Here is a 23,262-nt window from a genome sequence, read left to right on the forward strand (position 1 = left end):
TGTGTGTGTGTGTGTGTGTGTGTGTGTGTGTGTGTGTAATAGACACATACCACATCTTACTTGTTCACTTATCTATCAGTAAACATTTAGGTTGTATCCATATCTTGCCTATTGTAAATAATGCTGCAGTAAATATAGAGGTTCATATATCTTTTCAAATTAATGTTTTCATTTTCAATACCATTAGTGGAATTATTGGATCATATGGTATTCCTATTTCTAATTTTTTGAGGCACCTCCATACTGTTTTCCACAGTGGCTGTACCAATTTACATTCCCACCAACAGTGTACAAGGGTTCCTTTTTCTCTACATCCTTACCAATACTTGTTATTCCTTGTGCTTTTTATTTTAACCATTCTGACAGGTGTGATGTGATATCTCATTGTAGTTTTGATTTGCATTTCCCTGATGTTGAGCATCTTTTCATGAGTCTGTTGGCCATCTGTATGTATTCTTTGGAAAAGTGTCTTCAGGTCCTCTGCCCATTTTTTAATTGGATTTTTTTTGGTGTTGACTTGTATAAGTTCTTTATATATTTTGGATATTAATTCCTTGTTAGATATATTATTTGCACATATCTTCTCCCATTCAGTAGGTTGCCTTTTTGTTTTGTTGATGGTTTCTTTCACTGTGCAAAAGCTTTTTATGTTTATGTAGTCCTAATAGTTTTTGTTTTTAAAATTTTTATTTAATTATTTATTTGAGAGAGAGAGAGACTGTGCATGCAGATTCTTTTTATGCTTAACTTCCCTACTCCCTGAGTAGGGAAGTTGAGGGGCGGGGCAGAGGGAGAGAGAGAATCTCAAGCAGACTCCATGCTGAGCATAGAGCCCAGTGTAGGGCTCAATCTCACAACCCTGAGATCTTGACCTGAGCCAAAATCAGGAGTCAGACGCTTAACTGACTGAGCCACCCAGCTGCCTCAGTAGTCCCAGTAGTTTAATTTTGCTTTTGTTTCCCTTGCCTAAGGAGACATATCTAGAAAAATGCTTCTATGGCCAATATTAGAGATATTATTGCCTTTATTCTCTTCTAGGATTTTATGGTTTTAGGCCTCACATTTAGGTCTTTAATCCATTTTGAGTTTATTTTTGGGTATGATATAAGAAGGTAGTCCAGTGTCATTCTTTTGTTGTTCAGTTTTCCCTGCACCATTTATTGAAGAGACTACCTTTTACACCATTGTATATTCTTGTCTCCTTTTTCATAGATTAATCGACCATATAAGCATCGGTTTATTTCTGGGCTCTCTATTCTGCTCCATTGATTTATGTGTCTGTTTTGTGCTGGCACCATACTGTTTTGATTACTACAGCTTTGTAGTATATCTTGAAATCTGGAATTGTGATCCCTCCAGCTTTGTTCATTTTTCTCAAGATTGCTTTGATTACTGAGGGTCTTTTGTGGTTCCATACAAATTTTATTATTATTTGTTCTAGTTCTGTGAAAAATGCTGTTGGTACTTTGATAGGGATTGCCTTGAATCTGTAGATTACTTTGGGTAGTATGGACATTTTAATAATATTAATGTTTCCAATCCATGAGCCACTATCTTTTCATTTGTTTGTATCTTCTTCAGTTTCTTTAATCGATGTTTAATAGTTTTCAGAATACAGATCTTTAACCTCCTTGGTTAAGTTTCTTCCTAGGTATTTTCTTTTTGGTGACTTGTGTCTACGCTTTATTCTGAGTTTTATGGGTTTAGCTCTCATAGCTAGATTGTTGCTCCATTTTGAGGAGTTTTTGTTTGTTTCTGTATATGGTATGAGGTAAAAGTCCAACTTCCTTCTTTTGCATGTGAATATGCAGTTGTCCCAGCACCGTTTGTCTCAGCACCCAGACTCTTCATTCCCCCCTTGAATGGCTTTGGCATGCTTGTCGCAAATTAAGACTTTTGAACATCAATTATATGCCATAGAATGTCTTTTACACTAGAGAAACAAAATGAAATAATTTCTCATATGTTCCTGTCCCTTACAGAGATCAGTGTCCAATCAAAAAATTAATAGTTAATTACACACTTTTAGAGTGCAGGGAGTAAAGTACTATGGTAGACATAAATATAGGATGTTTAGGATTATGGAAGAGCCACATCAAAATCAGGATAAACACATTCCATGTACATAGGACATCTCAGGCTAATAGATATGACAGACACATAACACAATAAATCTAAAATTGACATAGGTACAAAGTAGAAAATTTAAAGAAAGAAATGAATGATTACCTCTGTGGGTGGGTTTTCAGGGAAGGTCTCACAGAGTATTTAACTTCTGAATTTGTTTCCACGGAATCTGAGCGGCAGGAGAGGCGAGGGGGCATTTTGAACTAAAAAAGCAGTAGATTCAAAGGCTAGGAGTATGAAAATGTGGCATGTTCTACCCACTTCTGAATACCCAGTACATAATATTATGCTTGGCACATAACAGGTACTTAATAAAGAGTTGAGTGAATTAAGGAAAGATTGAATGATTAAGTAATTAAGTAGAACTAGTAGATCAAGTGACTGAATGTTTCTGAGAGGTACTGATTCAAATGAAGACAAGAGATTTTAGATCTGATGTAGCCTAGTAGTGCCGATTAATTTTGATAGAAATATAAGCAGAACCTTAATATGATTATATTTTTGTTTCTCAATAGGCATTACAGGTAAAATCAAAAGATACAAAAAGCTATTCAGTGAAGAATAATTTGCTCCCTCCCCTTGACCAATTTTAAATAACAGCCTTTATAATAGTTTTCATTCATTCCTCCTGCGTACATTACTCAGCTTTTGTCTTTAATCAAAATGTGTTTCTGTGTGTATGTTGGGGGAGAAGGGAGTAGGGAAGTTAAGCATAAAAATGATCACGTTTTAAAATTTGTGGATCTTTTCCTTCTAAAACCTCAATTTTTCCATTGAGAGAATACATTAGGATTCAGTCAGGGCAGCAGAACCACTGTAAGTATTAGAGCATAAGGGATTTATTTTAGGAATAAGGCCTTGCTCAATTGTGGAAGAAGCTGTGAAGTAAGGATCTAAAGGGGACTGTGGATCAGAGACATGTCACAGGCATGTCCAGCCACTGGAGGGACCACTGGAGGCTGGGAGAGAAGTCCATGGGAGGCTGTTGCCTCTGTCAAGGGGGTAAGCCTGCGTAGTCAGCAGGGCCAGTGGTCAGAAAAAGAGCTGGTCACAGAACCCGAGGAGAGGAAGGACAAGCTGGAACCTGCCTGCGCCGCTGAGTCGGAATTTCACTGTTTTACAAAGCATGCCTTTGAGAGAATATTGGCCAGTATTTAGTTCCCTCATGCCTCCAAATCTCATGCAGTTTTCTCTCTAAACTCTGGACCGATCTTAGCAAGTTGTTACAGAACAAAACCACCGTAAGAAACTAGGTTTGAGGAGGTTCCTTGCCTTGTGCAATGTCACTTAAAAGTAGAGCTAAGTATAGAACCCTGATTTGCTTTCTCTCATTCAACTACTTTTCTTATACTCGGTGTTCTGACCCTAAGCTTACACTTAGGCAAAAGTTCATTGTTAGTTAATCCCTTTTGTTTCTTTTTCACTTAGCAACCATTTTTACTATGTCTGGGCTTATTTTATAAGCTGAGGAAATGAAGTACTGAGAACTAAAATAACCTGTACTGAATGTCTGCCACATGCAGGTTACGCACCTAGTCTCTGTTGCCCTTTTGCATGGTGATTAGTGCTTGAACGTGTGTGGAGGGGAGAAGGCCGTGGTTTTTCTTCCTTACGTATCAGCTAAGGGTGTCCTTGGCAAGCTGAAGGGGGGGTGGCATAGAGATAAAAGGACAGATCTGGCTTGGCCAGTCGTCTTCTTTGTGTCTTAGCATAGTTACTGACAGACAGTAGGTACTCAAAAAATCAGAAAATATTTAAATTGAATATAGTCATCACAATAGTATAGCATAAAATTTTAAAACCCCCTATAATGTCAATTAATTTGTAGTTCTTACAGCCCCTAACATCATAATTGTTATATATATAAATACATACATACATATATATATACATGTAAATATAGATAATAATGCCCTGATTGGTCCAAAACCCTGAATTGCCAAGTTTCTGTCCTTCAACATTTTAAGAGAAGGATCCAAACAAATATATATCAACATTTACTTAAAAGTATATGTACAGCATATAACTTTTATATATTATGCAGTATTATTCTTTGAGCACTGCACTTGGTACATTGATACATGTTATTAAAGCTTTAAAAATGAAATAAAATAACATAAATCCCCTGTCCGTTTTTCCCTTGGTAGATTCCCATTGATATACTCAATTTGTGATGTCTTTTTCTTTGAGAAACACAGCAGTCCCCTGACTTCTCCCTCCTCCATGAAGCTTTATTTTGAAGTTTTTCCTTGAAAAAAGAGCTATCAAGTAGAGTTAGATGCAAGAGTTCCAGACTATAGATATAAACAACTGGAAACTATAACCAGAGCTGTTAACAATTGAACATCTCTGTAAAATTGAATTAAGTTGATATTTCAATACGGCTATACCCATAAGACCTTCTTTTAGAGACTGAAATGAATGTAATACTTGTGAACTCCATCACAAATATATTAGCCATAGTTTTGGTTTGTTAGTTTGTTTGGGTGGGGTAATTTTTGTTTATTTCTTCTTGCTTTGTTTTGTTTAGAGAATGAGAATATTTTAACATTATTTAATTTTGCCCAAATAAATTTTACTAGCATTTTATTTAAATGTACCTTTAAATTATCCTCATTTCAGGTTGTAGTTCTTGTAGCATTATTCACAGATACTTTATATGTCTTTATAAGTTAATTAGGTCCCCTACTGGAGGTTTCCACACATGCATGTTTTTTCCTTATCATTTTACTTATCCTACCTTATGATTATTTTTAGTTATTTTTTCTGCTAAACTGAGCTGCACACATCCATCTTTACCATTATATTTCCAGCACCTAGCAGAGGGGCCTGGCACAATAGTGGAAACTCAGTCCATGTTCTCAAAATTTCACACAGTGATAAATGCTGTGCGAGTAATATGGCAGTATAATGGGATAAGCGTCCCTGGGAAATTTCTTTACATTAGGCCTAGTCTAATACCTAATGACAAGAATGAGTTACCCATGCAAATACCCCTGGAGTGCTTGTGTCAAGATTGTTCTGACAGAGCAGGGACCTTTGAGTAGAAATCAGTTTTGCACACTTAAGGATCATGCCTGGCTGAGAGGAAAAGAAGAATAAGTAAAGTTTAGGGTAGGGAAGGGAATAAATTATGAATGGCTTTATAGGTCAAAGGGAGTTTGGATTTTATTTTAATTCCATTAGATCACTGGATAGTGTTCCTCTTGGGAAAAAACTCAAAACACCAAAATAGGTTTAAACTCTTAATTATATATTTTATTTTTAAATTATAAAGAATTCATATTACCCTCAAGAACCTTCTATCTAGGCAGCTGGCTGGCTTAGTTGGAAAGAGTGTGTGACTCTTGATCTTGGGGATGTGAGTTTGAGCCCCACGTTGGGTATAGAGATTGCTTAAATAAATAAACTTTAAAATTAAATAAATAAATAAGAATCCTCTATCTAAAAATAAGAGGAAATCTCTGCAAATAAGTACAGTTAATAATAAGTTTATTTCACTTAGCATAATACCCTCTAGTTCCATCCACCTCGCTGCAAATGGCAAGATTTCGTGTTTTTTAATGGCTGCATAATATTCCATTTTTATATCATATGATCTCACTGATATGAGGAATTCTTAATCTCAGGAAACAAACTGAGGGTTGCTGGAGTGGTGGGGGGTGGAAGGGATGGGGTGGCTGGGTGATAGACATTGGGGAGGGTATGTGCTATGGTGAGCGCTGTGAATTGTGTAAGACTGATGAATCACAGACCTGTACCTCTGAAACAAATAATACACTATATGTTAAAAAAAAAAAAAGAAGAAGAAGAAGATGGTAGGAAGGGAAAAATGAAGGGGAGGGAAATCGGAGGGGGAGACGAACCATGAGAGACTATGGACTCAGAAACAAACTGAGGGTTCTAGAGGGGAGGGGGGTGGGGGGATTGGTTAGCCTGGTGATGGGTATTAAAGAGGGCACGTTCTGCATGGAGCCCTGGGTGTTATGCACAAACAATGAATCATGGAACACTACATCAAAAACTAATGATGTAATGTATGGTGACTAACATAACATAATAAAATAAAATTTTTTAAAAATCTGAAAAAAAATTGTAACAGTTTTCCAATTAGTAGATTGTTTATAATAAATGGCTGTGAATATTACTGTTTTTTATTTTGAGGAATAACCACTGCAAGAGGGTTACCAGAACAAGACTTAAGTTTATCTTCTGGTCAGGTATCTTCTATCTGAAGCTCAGCTGTAAAGCCATACCAAGAAAGTCTCATGTTGAATAAAAACCATTCGATGCACACACAGACCATCTAGCACTTTTTATTCTTTTTAGTGGAATATTTTGGAAACCTTAGTACCATTGTTCCTACTTATGTATAGTCTTTCATAATATGCAGTTTTTTCTGAAATAGGCTTCTTAAACTGCTTTAATACTTCCTACAGCATTATTCCAAAATGTATGGAAGATGGGCAGAAGAACCTTAGCATAATTTGCGGAGCCCAAGAAAAATGACCAGAGCCTTCCTAAACATATATTTTCATGAGTATAGGTGGCACATACCTATGCCTTCTTGCATACTAACAATTTCAGAGAACCATACTTTTCCTTACTTATAATCTACTCTTCCCAGAAATTAACTGAAGAGTTTTTGTTAACATATATGATTACTTTCCTGTTATTTGTTTAGCACTTTATGATTGTCAGTTGTTTTTATATCCTCACACAGGGTTTTATAAATTTCTGTGGGTTTAATCCTCTATGTTAGCTGACAGGTACAAATCACTGTTCCATTTCCATGTTTCTATGGACAGTGTAGAAATACGTTAAATCATTGTTCTAGTATACCAGAGAAATATTTCTTCCACAGCTCTCCTAACGTCATATGTCTTAGCATGCTACAGATCACCTGTTTTCTCTAGCTGGTTTTACTATCTTTCATTCGTTGTAGGTGATCAGCTCCTTGACCAAGAGATGTCTGATTGTAGATTTTATTGTATTTTTCTAAACCAGTACTCAGTATACTTCTTGAATCTGTGGGTTCTTACGTTTCATCAGTTCTGGAGAGTTCTCAGCCATTAACTCTTTGTCCCTTTTCCTTGCTTTCTGTTTTCTCTTTTTGGAACACAAATTAAATATGTTGGACCTGCCCCTCCGTGTCTCTTACCTTTCCTTTTAAATTTTCCATTTTAAAATTTACTTTAGTACATTCCTGGAATTTTCTTAAATGTATACTCTAGTTTATTGATTTTTTTTTCTTGAGCTATATGTTAAATGCTATTTACCCATATATTATGTATTTTATTTTAGTGAGTCTGTTTATCATTTCTGGAAAATTTTTAAATTTTAAATCCTATGCTCTTATCTAGTAGAATATTGGCAGAATTTAATTATTGTAGTGATTTTTTTCAGTATTTATTTCTTTTGAAGTATTTCAGTCAATAAAAACTTTTAATGATTTAAAATATATATATCATTACCTCAAAGACTTACAAGATATAACACAAAAGAAAAGTTAACATTATGTACTAGAAAAGTTACAGTTTTATAGGACTGTTGACTTAAGTTTTTTTTATTTCTAAGGTCATAAGTCTTTCAGATGTTGTGTTACTAATTTAATTCATCACATACTGGGGAAGATATGATATGTATAAATACTTTTTTTTTCCATTGGGTGTTTTCGTTAATATTTGCTCTTATTTGGTTTCCTGCCATCTTTTCCATTTTAAGGTATTTTTAATACATCATATATTTTAACATTCCCCTATGAGAGCACATCAGATGTTACATGTTTCTCACATTGACCATTTTATGGAACTTGAGCTATTAAGCTATAATTATGGTGTCTCTCAGGATCACAACCTTTCCTCTGTATTCACAGATTTTAATACTTCTTCCTGTTACCCTCCATTCACCAGATCTCTTAATTCTTTAAAATTGACTTTCTTGAAATCCAATACTTACGTGTCACAGAACCAGATGATCCAATTTGCTTTTTTGGCAGACACCATGTAAAGCTTTGCCCATTGCAAATTTGAACAAAAGATACTAGTACTTTGTACTTTCTAGACTACTCTGGAAGAAAACGATGTAGAAAGACTTGAGTTTTATCGGGGCTTTTTCATGAGATAATTTAGGCCAGTTCTCTCATCTCAACTTTATCACTTTATAAGTGAATAATAGAGACATGTTTATAAGGAATATTAAGTTAATGGCTCCAAGGAATTTTGAGGTACAGCTTGCTAGTAAAACGTAGAACTGTATTATTTCATAAAATGAAAACTTAGAATATGGATAGTAGACTTGAAGAACTGTACTAGCTCAAGCTTTAGTTTCTTAACAGTGTTTTCCAATTTCATCTTCTACCATGTATGCAGTACTTCCTTTGAAATTATTAGCATTTAGCAATTTTGAATGTAAAGTAGAAATATTGTGCTAAATAAATGATCAAAGGCGAGAATGTATAAGGAAGAATTAAAATAGAGGCCAAATGCTATTCTGCTATCAGACCCAACAGTGCAACCTTTGTTCCCTTTAGGTGGCCTTAACCTAGCCCCTGATCCTCATTTCCTTGTAAGTAATATGGGGCTAGTAATGGACTTTACTTCACATACATGGTTGTTGTGAAGAAGCGTTCAGTATCAAAGTCACAAAAGCTATTTCATGAACTGTATGTGTAATAATAATCCACGAATTGAGATGATTCTTAGAGCTTAAAAAAAGGAGGTCGTTCAGAGATTAAGAGGATATACTTGTGAACCTAATGAGGTTGGAAAGACGGCAGTTGCCAACTAGGTCAGAAATAGTAAAAATAAGAAATTAAAAATTATCCCAAAATAGGAAGTTCATTATTGGTAACAAAAGATTAAACTATTTGTAAGAACAAAAGGAATTAAAAGCCAAGTAATTTGTTGAAAGGATGAGATTAATATGAAATTAACTGCATCTGGATTTCTCAGTAATTTTATGCTATCTTTTATTAATCTGAAGTTAAGAATTGAAGTTGTAAAACTATGACTATAAATTGTACAAATAGGCACTCAAAATAATAATGTAGTTTTGTCATACTTGTTTGTAGTGAACACTTGTACAAATTTAATGAAAAAAAAGCCTTGAAAAAAATGAAATGGCTAATAATTTTTTACTTTATCTTTTAGCATACGGCGACATCAAGAAAGAAGAGCAATTTTGACTCCCATTTTAACAGATTTTTCTGTCCGAATAACTGGAGCACCTGCTATCATTTTCACCAAAATAATTTCTCCAGAAAATATGCACACTGAGGTGAGAGCTTAATTTAGGTTTCATTTTAGTCTATATAATGGAGTATATATAGAGTATATGGAATAGCTTCTCTTTGTAAGTTAGGGATTTTCTTAGTTTTAGCGCACAGGATGTCAAATTGCTTATTATTAATGTTATTATTATAACTAAAAATTAATGAATACTTTCTAGTACTGTTACTGCTTTTCATGTAGTTACTCATTTAATCCTCATAACAATCCTATTAACTGCTTCTATCCTCTTTTTATAATTTTTTTAAAGATTTATTTATGTTAGAGAGGAAGAGAGAGAGCACACATGTGCGTGAGGAATAAGAATTCTAATTATAATAAGTAAATACAGGGAACTTGTGGGGGGGAAGGTTATTTAACCCAAAAAGCAAAAGGAATATTCATTTCCAACATACTATTCTTTGTGGCTGTATTAAAATCTACTCTGCACTGTGTAGTTTTCATTTGGACCCATTGTAAGTCTCCTTAAATCCATTCCCTTAGATGACACTAGTAAGGAGAAGGTTCTTTGGATATTTCCAAGCATTCAAACATTGTCCACATTCACTTCATGACAGGAGACAGAACTTCTGCTTATTAAGTGAAACTTCGGGTCTGTTTTTTTCTTCTTCTTTCCTTCCCTGAATGGGTTTCCAATGATGAATGTTGAAGTGACTCAAGTTATGCAGAACAGCATCAGTTAAGTAGTGGACATCTACCTAATGCAGCCAAGATTTTAGCAGCTCGAAGAAGTGAAATTAATTAGTCTAGCTATCTTTGGCTTCAGCACTATTTTGTTATAAATCATTTGGAGTGTATACTTTGGAGAATACTCAAACCATACCACTTGTGATTGTAATTTCTTGCCTACAATTGCCTGTTTACATCTGTCTGCCCACTAGGTTGTAATCTCCTCAAGAGCAGCTTGCCATTCAAAGCCAACCTTACTCTTTGTGCTATCCCTAGCAGCTGAGTATAGTACATGTTATTTAGGAGATGCTCAGTAAATATTTGTTGGTTTGAATGAATGAACAGGATTATGCTAAAGAATTACATCATCACTTACATATGGAAATGATGTTAGTAGTTTGGGGTATGAAAAAGCCAAATGTATATGAAATGGTAAAAAAATTAGTGTTTGTGTTGTTAGTTTGTTTCCCTGCAACTAGCGCATGGCCCAGAGCACAGCAGGACCTCATAAATGTCTATTAAATTAATCCATTAAACTATGTTGAGTAGCTGTGCTCTCCATTTCTGCTCTTCTCATTAACATATGAACTTGAGTCCCAGGAGAATTCATCAACATGGTAAAGGTCAAATAAGTAAGAATGATAAATTATCATCTAATGGCTATCATGTATCTTTATCTGTATTCAACTTTTTTTTTTCCTTCAGGAGATTTTAGTGTGTGGCCATTCCTTGGAAGTGAATATAACCACAAACCTGGACTTCTTCCTAAGTGTGGCTCAAGTTCAACTCTTACATCAGTTAATAGTAGCAAATATGATTGGACTGGAACCATCAAGCAAGGCCACAGAGGTAACTATTACCTGATTTTGATTAGTCTTACTGCATTTCTGCCAACTTTACGTTCATAATAGGAAAAGTATAATTAAATGCTTTCTGCTAATTATTCTGTATTTAATTTTATTCAAAATATGGTCATAAATTATTTTAGATTGGTGTTCTTTATTTTTGAAATTTGTTTAGTCTCTTTTCCTGTCATGGACCTTTGCAAAATTGCTGTGGCCTAGCCTCAGAAAAGTCTCTTAAAAATACGGTTTTAGTATCCTGCTGCAATTTTTAAAGTACAACGCAAGAAACCTGGTATAGCTTTCACTTACTCAGATACATTACAGGGATAGGACCTCTTTTGGAAGTGAACTTTGTAATAGTACTATGGGAATATCTTCAATAAATAACTTCTAAAGCATTCGTTTCCCACGCTCAGTGAAGAATGGACGCAATCATAAAAGTTGAATGCCTGCCTAGAATTTTAATTTTGATCCGGTGTACATTGGAAGCCTGCATTGTAACCACAAAGCATGTCAGCGGGAAACAAAGAAAGCTGCTTATTAGATGCTTCTCAAGATATGTTTTCTTTGCTTTTTGTTTCCATACTTCTATAATCCTATCTATACTTAGAGTGTATCTCCTATAAAAACTCAAGTGAAGAAACCGTTCATCTATGAAAAAGACATTGATTTTATTTTTGTCAAGAGTTATACAGAAGACTCTGAGTTCTATTTATTAAGAAGGAAAGGAAGAGGTATTTGCTGAGAGCTACTTGATGCTAGTCAGTGTGCCCGGCACTTTCATGTAAGTTAACTCATTGTATCTTTGAGCGTGTTATCACAACCACCTTGTGAGGTTGATATGGGCATCATTATCATTTTACATATTAGGATCTTGGGGCTCAGAGATGGTAAGTGACCTGCCTGAAATCATTCATACATAGCTAAAAAATGGTGGAACTGAAATTTTAATATAAGTCTTTCAAGTCAGTGCTCTTTGCATTCTACCACAGTTTGTGGATTATAACTATTACATTAATCTCTCAGTCTTATTTTTAAAAAATTATTTTAAAATGTTAAAGCTTTTAACTTTTATAAATGAAGATTCTCTGACATCTTTTACCACCCATGATTTCTGTTTGCTCAGTATCTCTTTTTTCTTGTGTTTTTTGTTTGTTTGTTTGTTTTGGGGTTTTTTTGGGGGGGGGTGGCGGAGCAGAGGGAGAGGAAGAGAGAGAGAATTTTAAGCAGGCTCCTCTCCCAGCACGGAGCCCAGCATGGGGCTTGATCTCATAAGCCTAAATCATGACCGGAGCCGAAATCAAAAGTTAACCGACTGAGCCATTCAGGCACCCTTTGCTCAGTATCTTTTTTAAAAGGGTTATAGAGCGGAGGCGCCTGGGTGGCTCAGTCATTAAGCATCTGCCTTCGGCTCAGGTCATGGTCCCAGGGTCCTGGGATCGAGCCCCACATCGCGCTCCCTGCTCTGCGGGAAGCCTGCTTCTCCCTCTCCCACTCCCCCTGCTTGTGTTCCCTCTCTCGCTGTGTCTCTCTCTGTCAAATAAATAAATAAAATCTTTAAAAAAAAAAAAATTAAAAGGGTTATAGAGCTATGCAGTCTCTAAAATATCAACTTTTTTCTGATATACATTAGACAATCCATAAGGATGTAATTACATGACCTGAAAATGAATAGAGCAAAAAAATATTTTCCCATGGCATTTTTGATGAAGTCCTTGAAGCAAATTGGGTTGGAAACAATATTTGACTTTACTATATTATGTGTGCCAAGTTTATGAATCTCTCATATCAGTGAAATCTAATTCATAGATTTCTGATGTGTTTTAGGAATTTATACAACTTAGCAAATTTGTTGTTAACTCTTTACCTACCTGCTTTTGGCAATTAGGAATAAAGCTACTATTAACATTCATCTGCAGACTTTTGTGTGGACGGAACTTTTCAACTCCTTTGGGTAGATACAAAGGAGTGTGATTGGGGATCATATGGTCAGAATATATTCAGTTTTGTAAGAAACCACCAAACTCTCTTTCAAAGTAGCTTGTACCATTTTGCATCCCACCAGCACTGGAGGAGAGAGTTCCTGTTGCTCCACAACCTCGCCAGCATTTGGTGTTTTCAGTGGTTTAGATTTTGGGCATTCTATTAGGTGTGTAATGGTATCTCTTATTGTTTTAAAATGCATCTCCCTGATGATAAATGAAGTGGAGCATCTTTTCCTATGCATATGTTTATTTTCCATCTGCATAGCTTCTTTGGTGAGGTATCTGTAAAACTCTTTGCCTCATTTTTTAATTGGGTTGTTTTCTTACTTTTGAGTTTTAAGTGTTTCTTTGCTTATTTTGGATAACAGTGCTTTATCAGATGTGTATTTTGCAAATATTTTCTCCTAGTCTGTGGCTTGTTTTCTAATTCCCTTGATACTATCTTTCACAGAGCAGAAGTTTTTAATTTTAATTATTTTTTTCATGGATCATGTCTTTGGTGTTGTATCTAAAAAGGCATCACCATACCCAAGATCATCTAGGTTTTCTCTTATGTTCTCTTCTAAGAGTTTTATAGTGTGTGTTTTACATTTAAGTCTATGGTCCATTTTGAGTTCATTTTTCTGAAGGGGGTTAGGTCTGTATGCAAATTCATTTTTCTGCATGTAAATGTCTGGTTGTTCCAGCACCATTTGTTGAAGAGACTGTTTTTGCTCCATTATATTCCTTTTGCTCCTTTGTCAAAGATCATTTGACTGTATTCATGAGGATCTATTTCTGGGCTGTCTGTTGTGTTCCACTGACATATTTGTCCATTCTTTCACCAATACCACACTGTCTTGATTACTGTAGCTTTTTTTTTATTTCTTTATTATGTTATGTTAGTCACCATACATTACATCATTAGTTTTTGATGTAGTGTTCCATGATTCATTGTTTGCGTATAACACCCAGTGCTCCATGCAATACGTGCCCTCTTTAACACCTATCACCAGGCTAACCCATCCCCCCACCCCCCTCCCCTCTAGAACCCTCAGTTTACTGTAGCTTTATAGTAAGTCTTAAGGTAAAGCAGTGTTAGTCCTCCATTTTTGTTCTTCTCTTTCATTATTGTATAAGCTATTCTGGCTCTTTTGACTCTGTAAACTTTAGAATCAGTTTGCCAATAGCCATTAAATAACTTCCTGGAATTTTGATTGGGATACATTGAATCTATAGATTAAGTTGAGAAATGACATCTTGACAATATCAAATCTTCTTATCCATGAACATGGAATATTCTCCACTTATTTAGTTCTTCGATTTCATTCGTCAGAGTTTTATAGTTTTCCTTATATAGATCTTCTATATATTTTGTTAGATTTATACCTAAATATTTCATTTTTTGTATGCTAATATAAATGCTATTGTGCTTTTAATTTAAAATTCCACTTGTTCATTGTTAGTATATAGAAATGTAATGTAATTTACTTTTGCATATTAACCTTATATCCTGCAACCTTGCTATAATCACCTATTCATTTGAAGAGTTTTCATGTTGATTCTTTCAGATTTTCTACATGGACAGGCCTGCCATCTGTAAACAGAGACAGTTCTTCTGTCCCAATCTGTAATAATTTTATTTCCTTTTCTTGCCTTATTGTACTAGCAAGGACTTCCAGTATGTTGAAAAATAGTGATGAGAAAGGACATCCTTGCCTTCTATCTGATCTTAGTGGGAAAGTTTCAGTTTCTCACTGCAGGTTTTTTGTAGATAATGTTTATCAAGTTGAGGACATTTCTGTCTATTCCTAGTTTACTGAGAGCTTTTATCATGAATGGGTTTGGATTTTGTCAAAGGCTTTTCATGCATCCATTCACATGATCCTGTGATTTTTCATTTTAAGTTTATTGATGTGATGGATTACATTAATTGAGTTTTAAATGTTAAACAAGCCTTGCTTAGTGTAGTATATAATTCTACACTTAGTGTAGTATAAATCCCACTTAGTGTAGTATATAATTCTTTTTATACATTGTTGGATTATATTTGCTAGTATTTTGTTGAAGATTTTTGTGTTTTTGTTCAAAAGAGATATTAGTCTGTAGTTTCCTTTTCTTATAATGTCTTTTTCTGGTTTTGTTATTAAGGCAATACTGGCCCCATAGGTTGAGTTAGAAAATATTTTTTCTGTTTCTGGCCTCTGAAAGAGACTGTAGAGAATTGGTATAATTTCTTCCTTAAGTGATGCTAGAAATCATCAGTGAACCCATCTAAGCCTGATGCTTTCTTTTTTGGAAGGTTATTAATTATTGCTTCAGTTTCTTTAATAGACATAGGCCTATTCACATCCTCTCTTCTTGTATGAGTTTTATCTGATTGTTTTTCAAGAAATTGGTCCATTTTCTTGAAATGGTTATCAAATGTGTGGGCATGGACTTGTTCATAATATTCCTTTATTATCCTTTAAATTCCATAGGATCTGTAGTGATATCCCCTCTTTCAGGTCTGATATTGGTCATTTGATTCCTTTCTCCCTTTTTCTAGTTAGCCTAACTAGAGGCTTTTACGGATTTTTGCTCTAATTCTTACTATTTCTTTTGTTCTGCTTGTTTTGGATGGTGATGATATTTCCAGACAATCTTTGACAAAGTTTTATTTGAAAGATTAATTTTAAAAGTTATTCAAGAATGTGGTGGATGACTTTTGTTAGTAGAGGAAACATTTACACTATAAACAAAGGGGAAGAAAGATGGACAAATTTTTGGAAATAGAAGTGAAAAACAGTGGAACAATCTAAGGATTATTGCTGAAACCAAAATTTAATATTAATTTTGATTGTATAGACAACTAATACACAAACTTTTAAGTACATAGTTAAGGAGAAGCACTTCAGGCAATAAAATGACCAGCTGATAGTTGAGGCAAATTGCTTCTCATGTTGATCAAAACTTTTCCAATGTTTTCACTCTGAAAAATGTACTCTAGATAGGGTGAGGCCACTGAATCAATCAGCCTATATTTGTATTCTTTGATTTTTATTTGTCCCCTTCAAGTGCTATGACTTTCATGATTGCTGGCTCCCAGAATATTTCTCTTTTTTTAAATTATTGTTTCTCCATACATATGATAGGCCGAGAAAGAATATAAGAGAAAGAAACACTTAATATTCAAAAACCCAAAGTGCATTTCATATTTACAAAGTACATGTCCTTTCATACTCCATTCTATAATTCATCTCTATGACAGCAATTGGTTCTTTAACACTAGAACAACAGGAATGTTATTTGGATTTCTTACATCCTAGTCCTCTGCCATTTACATGAAGTCAGAGTCAACCTCCTAGATAACTTCATAGTCAAATCCAATTGTACAATTCAAACTGTTTTCCGGAAATAGAGCTCCAGTATTCATTCTTGATTTCTGGGTAGGGCTGTGGTGATTTACACAATTGGTTTACCCTTTAGAGGATTCTTTGCCTTCTTGCAAGATAATCTTGGTCTCATAAAGGCCCAATTATATAAAAATGGTTATTAGTAATATAATCATGACATTCATGCGGGTAAGAATTAACAAGAGAGATAGTTTAGTAACATGTACCAGTAAATGTCAGGAAATTTTTGAAAGAGAATGTGAATAAACAGAGAACTAAATAATTTTTTAATTTGTGCAAGTCTATTTATGCATGAATAATGCAGGCCATTTTTATATGATAAAAGGAAACCAAAAAAATCATAAGTTTTCCTAAAGCTGTTAGTATACAGGACATTATAAAGAATTATTCAAAAACAAAGCCAATGAGAAATCCTACCTTTATATCATTTTATTTCAGTTGCTGTCATACAGAAAATACAGCATGAAGAAAATTTGCTTGAAATTTTAAAGTATTAGACTGCTTTAAACTGAGATAATAGTAGTCTATCTGAAATCTGTGAAACCATAAGCAATATAGATAAGGTACTAAAACTAGTCTCTTAACTTGAAATGGTTAGTTTATTTTTATAATACAGTGGTATTTTTATCAATAACTAATATATATGTCTAACATAGTTTGCTTGGGTGTTTTTACAGTTTGCTGTAAGACAATATAATATGTTGGACTTTTTTTCTATGTACTGTGATTGAGTATGTGCCCTATGGAGTAGTGATGGAAGTTGTTTTCTTGGTGGCAGTATTACTGTTTTAGCCTGGAAATAATCTTTGGAGTTATTCTTCATTTAGGAATGGAAATTCTTATTTTTTAGTCAATGGTGAAAAATTCTTGCAAGGCATACTTGACCAGCTTAAGGATTGCTAGGAATAATTAGAACTAGGAACTTAACAGTAAAGAAGAGGGAAAGGACTTTGAGTGGTGGTGTAATAACAGGGGTTTTTTGGAGTAGAACGTTAGGCAAGATGAGGGAAATAGAGGTAAAGTATACCCTGAGAACACAGATGAGCAGAGGTGGGGTTTGAAAGTGGGAACTGAGACCAGTATGGGAGAGGATGTTGGTGTTCTGTCTGTCTTGCTGTAGGTGTGAATGAGAAAGCCTGTGTCAGAGGTTACATAGTTCTGTATTAAAAAAGGAGGTGGAGATTTTGGATGATGTGCATGTGGTGACTTTCCATTGGTGTTGCTATGCGAGTATTTGTTTCCCTTCAGAGGCACCTGGATCGACTACTTGTAACCAAGCAATAAACACAGGCACCAATAAAATATGGATTCAAGCAGAGCCTTAAATGGACAAGAGGGCCTGTGAGGAAATACCTTGAATTTCTTACAATCTAGACCTGGAATAGTTATTAAGTATTTTATTGCCTATCCTCTCCAAGAGAAGGACTTCTTAGGTACATTGAACTATCACACCTGTCGCAATTTTACTTAGGCCTTGTAGATATTAAAAATAGCCTAATTGTCTCCTGATAAACGAGCTTATGCTTAGAGAGAAATGCATCATAGTTGCGTCAGGGTACATGCTAAACATCAAGAAAACTGTAAAAATTTTAATTTTCTAGCCGTGCTTATGTTTATCTCATGCAGATTTCTTGACCAGAAATCCAGTGGATGCATTAAGTTTTCCTAAGGCTCTCTTAAACTGTCTCTCCTGGTCATATTCAGCAGTATTCATTGAGGGCTTTCCATATACACCAGATATACTGGCTACAGACTGAAAGAGGTATGAAAAATAAGTACACTGTGGTCCCCGACCTGTAGGATTTTATAATCTGGTTGAGACATAAAACATAGATAAACGAATTGATAACTGAGAACTCAAAGCAGTAAATGAAAAGTATTAAACATGCTCTATGGAAAATGAGTGTTATAGGAGTGATTCACAATAGGAGGAGAAGACTTTTAGGCCAGGCGGTCAGAGATCTAGCTTCCTGGGGAAGTTGGAATGGAATAGGCAGAGAAGAATGACCTATTCATTTACTCAATAAACATTGAACCTTTTCTATGTATCAAACACTATAATGGATATTAGAGTGACAGCATTAAACAAAAGAGATAAAATTTCTGCTTTCATGTTCTAGTGCTCACATATTTCATGAGGAGTATAGGCAATGATAAATAATTGGAGCTAGATCAAGATATACAGTCATATACAGTTATATATACACACAAACAGTAAGTTGCATACATCAGATAATGTTCACTTTCCATCAGCCCAAAGTTAAGTCATGTGCACACCTAGCTGCAAGGAAGGCTGAGAAATGTAATACTTCTAATCCATGACCATGTGCCATGCTTAAAATAATTTTACTATGAAAGAAGGGGATGATGAATATATTGGGATACAGCTGACAGCATTGGCCACAGAGACTTCAGGATAACCTGGTAGCCAGATCTAGAATACTCCTCAGAAAGCAGTTGTGGCTCTCTTCAATACTTTGAACATACTGTCAACTAAAGCCTAAAGTTACATACCATATAATATGGCAGAAATAATGTTGGCTTACCAATTGTTCAGTGCTGCTGTGGGGACAAGTATTGTCTTGCCCAGTATTTCTAACCCTCTTCATCTGACAGTAGAACTTTCTTTCCTTTAGCTAAACAAGGCAGGTTGTTTTGATAAGGATTCCCATTGCAGGGTAGACATGAGACACAGGCCTTAGTTAATCATTGTACTCCATCCCCCTGTCAGTTATTGGCCCAGATATGGACACACTACTCAGACCAGGGCAGTGTTTTCTGTGAATACACTGAGAAGAATAAACTCGAATCTTTCCCGTGGATCATTAAGTCCAGATGTTATCATACTGGAGCTTACTTTGACCACGCTCCTCTCTTCTGCTTCACCACTATCACATGAAGAAAACCTGTCTGTGTTTTTAAAAAGAAGGAGAGAGAGAGGGAAAGGAGTTGAACTCACAGAAATAAGGGAAGCTGAAAGTTGGAGAGAAAAAGTCTTTGACATCATCTGACATCCTTTGGCACAGTTCCAGTCAATGAGACTTAAAGGGAAGCGTTCAACTGCTTTCTGGGAAAGTCTTCACCTTCTTGCTTTTCCACCTTCTTGGAATCATGACAATGGAAGTGACCAGCTACTTGTGACCGTGAGGCAAAACATAACGACAAACATGAGGACAGAAATCCCACACTAAGGATAGCCAGGTGGATGCATAAAACGATCCTGAGATGCAAGTGGCTTCTTGGAACCACTGAAGCCAGCACTGGGCTTGAAGTTATGTGAAGAAACTAAACATAAATTAAGCCAGTACTGTTTGGCTTGTTACTACATCAGGACAAACAAAAGCCTCACTGATGCAGACGCTGTTTCAGTATTCTGAGACGGAGATGATAAAGCCTAAGGGAAGTGCTGAGCATACAGTACAATTTGATGCTGAATAAATGCTTGCAGTATGAGTTGATCAATGGATTCCTTAATTCATAGGAATTCCTATTTTTGTTCATGGAGATAGAAAAGATAGATGTATGCAACATACACATCAAAAGAACTGGAAGGTATCGGTGATTAACTATGTTTGATGGAGAAAGGTTGGGTACATATTATGGAGGCCTTTGAATACTGGACTGAAATGTTTTAAGTAAGCAATAGAGAGGAGTTGAAGTTGGTTAACTGTACAATAACTTAAACAGATGTCCTTCTAAGATCAGATCCATCTTAGACTGAACCTCTCAGTTTTCCTCACATATTGGTAGTTCAAACATAAATACCATAGCTACATTTTTCTCTATTCTATAATAAATATATTGTATTCTAATACAGGATCAGATTATTTCAGTTAGGATTTGAAACAGCTGTATGTAGCATATATTATATGAGTTATATACATGGGCTACATATTTCACCCATTGTTTCCAAGAGCTACAATTATTCTTAAAAAAAGAAAAGAAAACAATGCACACACTTTAAAAATTGACTAACAGAAGGATAAGAAGGCTGTGATTGCCCTGGGTTATGTTCATTTGGCTGCAGTAATTACTCTGTTATTCCTGGCTAGCAAGTAATCATCTTATTAAGCCTACTTACAGAAGTATATAAGGAGGAACACATGCTCATTTTCAAATCAGTGTTTTAGAGTAAATAAAATTTTTATAGCAAAACAAAAACCATATTTTTAGGGGCAAAGAATAGAACCGCATCACTGGGAATCTGAAGGTGGGGTTCTTTGATCCACACACTCCATATCCTGAAGAAGAATCCAGACAGTTATAACACTAATTGAGCATTTCTTCCTTTGCCCTCTCCTTCCTCCTCCACTTAACCACTTGGTTTTAGCCACTTCCTTAGATCTCCTTTCCTTTCAGTCTCTGGTAATGACTGACTTGGTAAACCATCCTGTGCATGCTTGGTACCTGTTCTGATACTCTCTTTGATAGCTAAAAATTATGTTCTTTAAGGAAAATCTCATTTACCAAAAAAAAAAAAAAAAAATTTAGCCATCAGAAAATATACAGTACTTAGTCCATGTTTCTTCAATATTTCTAAAGTAATGGATATTTCCACTGAAGTAAGGTTTCTATTTCCCCAGACTTTTTGCTATTATTTATTGTATTTGGCTTGCCTACAACTATCTAAAAAATAAAGAACTACATAAAGCACCATATCCAACTGTCTATGAAGCAGGATAAAGTTACATTACAAAAAATAATGTTACAGTCAAGGTGATCAGAACAGGTAAAACCCCCTGAGCTATATCTTCATCCTCAATTAGCTCCTCTCCTCTCAAGATTGCTATTCCTTCTCGTCTGTTCTTTTATGTTCGTATTTCTTCCTGTTCGTACTAAGTTGTAGGTCTTTTCTCTGACCTTGAATCTTGTCTCTTTAATAACTGCTCATTTTTCATATTTTTTTGTATTTCCAGTCGTTTCTTATTCCTCATGACCTACAAAAAATATTTGTATGTAAGGAGAAACACTCTAGGAAAATAGTTCATAACTGATTCATTATTATCTTTTCTGAGTAAAAATATGATAAATGAGCTAACTGTTCAAAATAACTGAGGGTCCATGGTTTGCTGGGTTTTCTATATGACAGTTTGTTCTAACAAGCAAACTTCTGGGATTTCAGTTACTATTACATAAAAGAACCAACTTTTAAAAAATATTAACATCAGAGCCATGGGAATGTATATAATTCTCATCTAAGATTTCATACATTTTTAAATTGCTTATTTCTAAAACTTTGGCTCTTCATCAAAGGTTTTCTGTAGCAAATGACTAAAAATCTTCTCGCAGGGTATAGAGGTATATAAAATAAACACCAAAGCCTAAACCCAATAATCTTCCTTCTACACTTTTTAAGATTCCTGGACTTCAACAAATGTGCTATAGATGCCTTCCCACCTTCCTTTCTAAAACTTGGCCCATTCAGTATTGCACATTTGGAAGACACAAAAGAACACTGGGGAGATGGAAATATTCTGTATTGTGATTGTGGTGGTGATTACACAACTGAATGCATTAGTTAAAGCCCAACCCATGGTACCTTTTTAAAGAGTAAATTTTATTATTTATAAATTATACTCTAGTAAACCTGGCTTAAAAAAATATATGTAGCCACTCAGCTTTGGAACATAGCTTTGGAAGACACAAAGTCCACTCACTGGCAACAGTGATTTCCATTAATGTCAGAATGTCTGTTACTGAGGTGGCTGCCCAGAATCCGTACCACCAGTTACCATGTATCAGGTACTCACTATGTGCCAGATGGTCTAAGTGTTTTATATAGCTTAACTCCTTTAGTCCTAACAATAACCCTCTGAACTGGGCGCTTTGTCTCGGATTGTACAGCTATGGAAACTGAGTCTCAAGAGAGTCACATCATTTGCCCAAGGTTATATAGCTAAATAAGTCTCCAAGCCCAGCCATTTGCCCCACCCCCTCCTCTGAGAATGTATTGGTTAGAGGAGCTGTGAGAGGTAGTTCAGTGACCTAACTGGTCTGTATGTGGGTGTTTACAGGGAGAATTAAGCAAAATCTAGTTTATGGAAGACCTTAACTGTTCTTATATAAAATTAACCTTTTATTGTATTGCAATGGTAAGCCATTGAAGGATCTAAAACAAGAGCATGACATAATCAAGTTCACATTTGGAATAGTGACAGATGGATTCGGTAAGGAGATCACTGGACACTCTAGCAGTAATCCAGGCGATGAGAACCTGAATTGAAGCACTGATCTAGGGAAGAAGAAGAAGAAGAAAACCAGTAATGGGCAATCTCTGCATTTGCTTGACAAGGTGTATAAAAGCAGGAAAGCCGTAGGAAAATAGGTTATAACTAATTCATTACTATCCTTTCGGAGTAAAAATATGATAAATGAGCTGGTTCATCTCAGTGCATGTGTTAATGGAAAGATAGTGCTCTAGATTATTCTTTCTGCAGCTGTTTTCAATTAGATGACAAAGAGCAATGAGTCTTCAGCTACATGTTTGCTTATAGGCATCAGTTAGTCCTAAATTCAGAGGCCACAGATTGGGATTCCCCTGCATTTTGTACCTTCTTGAATTCTTGACCAGCTCTGTATTTCATTTATGCCTCCAAAGAAGAATGTTGGAGTGGACTATTTTTCTTTTAAAGACTCAAAAAATGGTTATTAGTTAGTTGTTGATTGGTTTTATTTCTAAATATGAAAAAGACAAGGATGTATAAATGTCAGTGGGAAGGATTCAGTTACAAGGGAGGCTGACATATATTGGGATGAGAAGGAGAAATCAATAGTGTACCATTCCTAAAATAATGAGAAAGTAATTTCCTACAAATGCAGAAGGGTTGATGTTAGGAAGAAGTATACCTCTTCTCATAGAACAAAAGGGGAGAAAGAGAGCATGGTCACAGATGTAAGTAGATGTAAATAGATTCAAGAGTTTAGTAGTAGGGAGGTGAGGAGATGCCCGTTTGATTATTTTTTACTCCAGAAA

At 35.2% G+C, this 23,262-nt stretch overlaps 1 protein-coding gene across 6 annotated transcripts in view; it reads left to right on the forward strand.

Moving 5' to 3' along the window:
• The window catches only part of VPS13B (vacuolar protein sorting 13 homolog B), a 749,374-nt gene that overhangs the window by 474,877 nt on the left and 251,235 nt on the right, over window positions 1-23,262 (forward strand). For all 6 annotated transcript variants that reach the window (XM_032421506.1, XM_032421505.1, XM_032421503.1 and 3 more), the window contains 2 exons: window positions 9,279-9,405; window positions 10,791-10,934. In XM_032421506.1, coding sequence (XP_032277397.1) covers window positions 9,279-9,405; window positions 10,791-10,934 — 271 coding nt within the window. The remainder of the gene's footprint in view (window positions 1-9,278; window positions 9,406-10,790; window positions 10,935-23,262) is intronic.

This window comes from Phoca vitulina, unplaced genomic scaffold (assembly GCF_004348235.1).
Source record: "Phoca vitulina isolate PV1807 unplaced genomic scaffold, GSC_HSeal_1.0 scaffold25, whole genome shotgun sequence".
Lineage (NCBI taxonomy): Eukaryota > Metazoa > Chordata > Mammalia > Carnivora > Phocidae > Phoca > Phoca vitulina.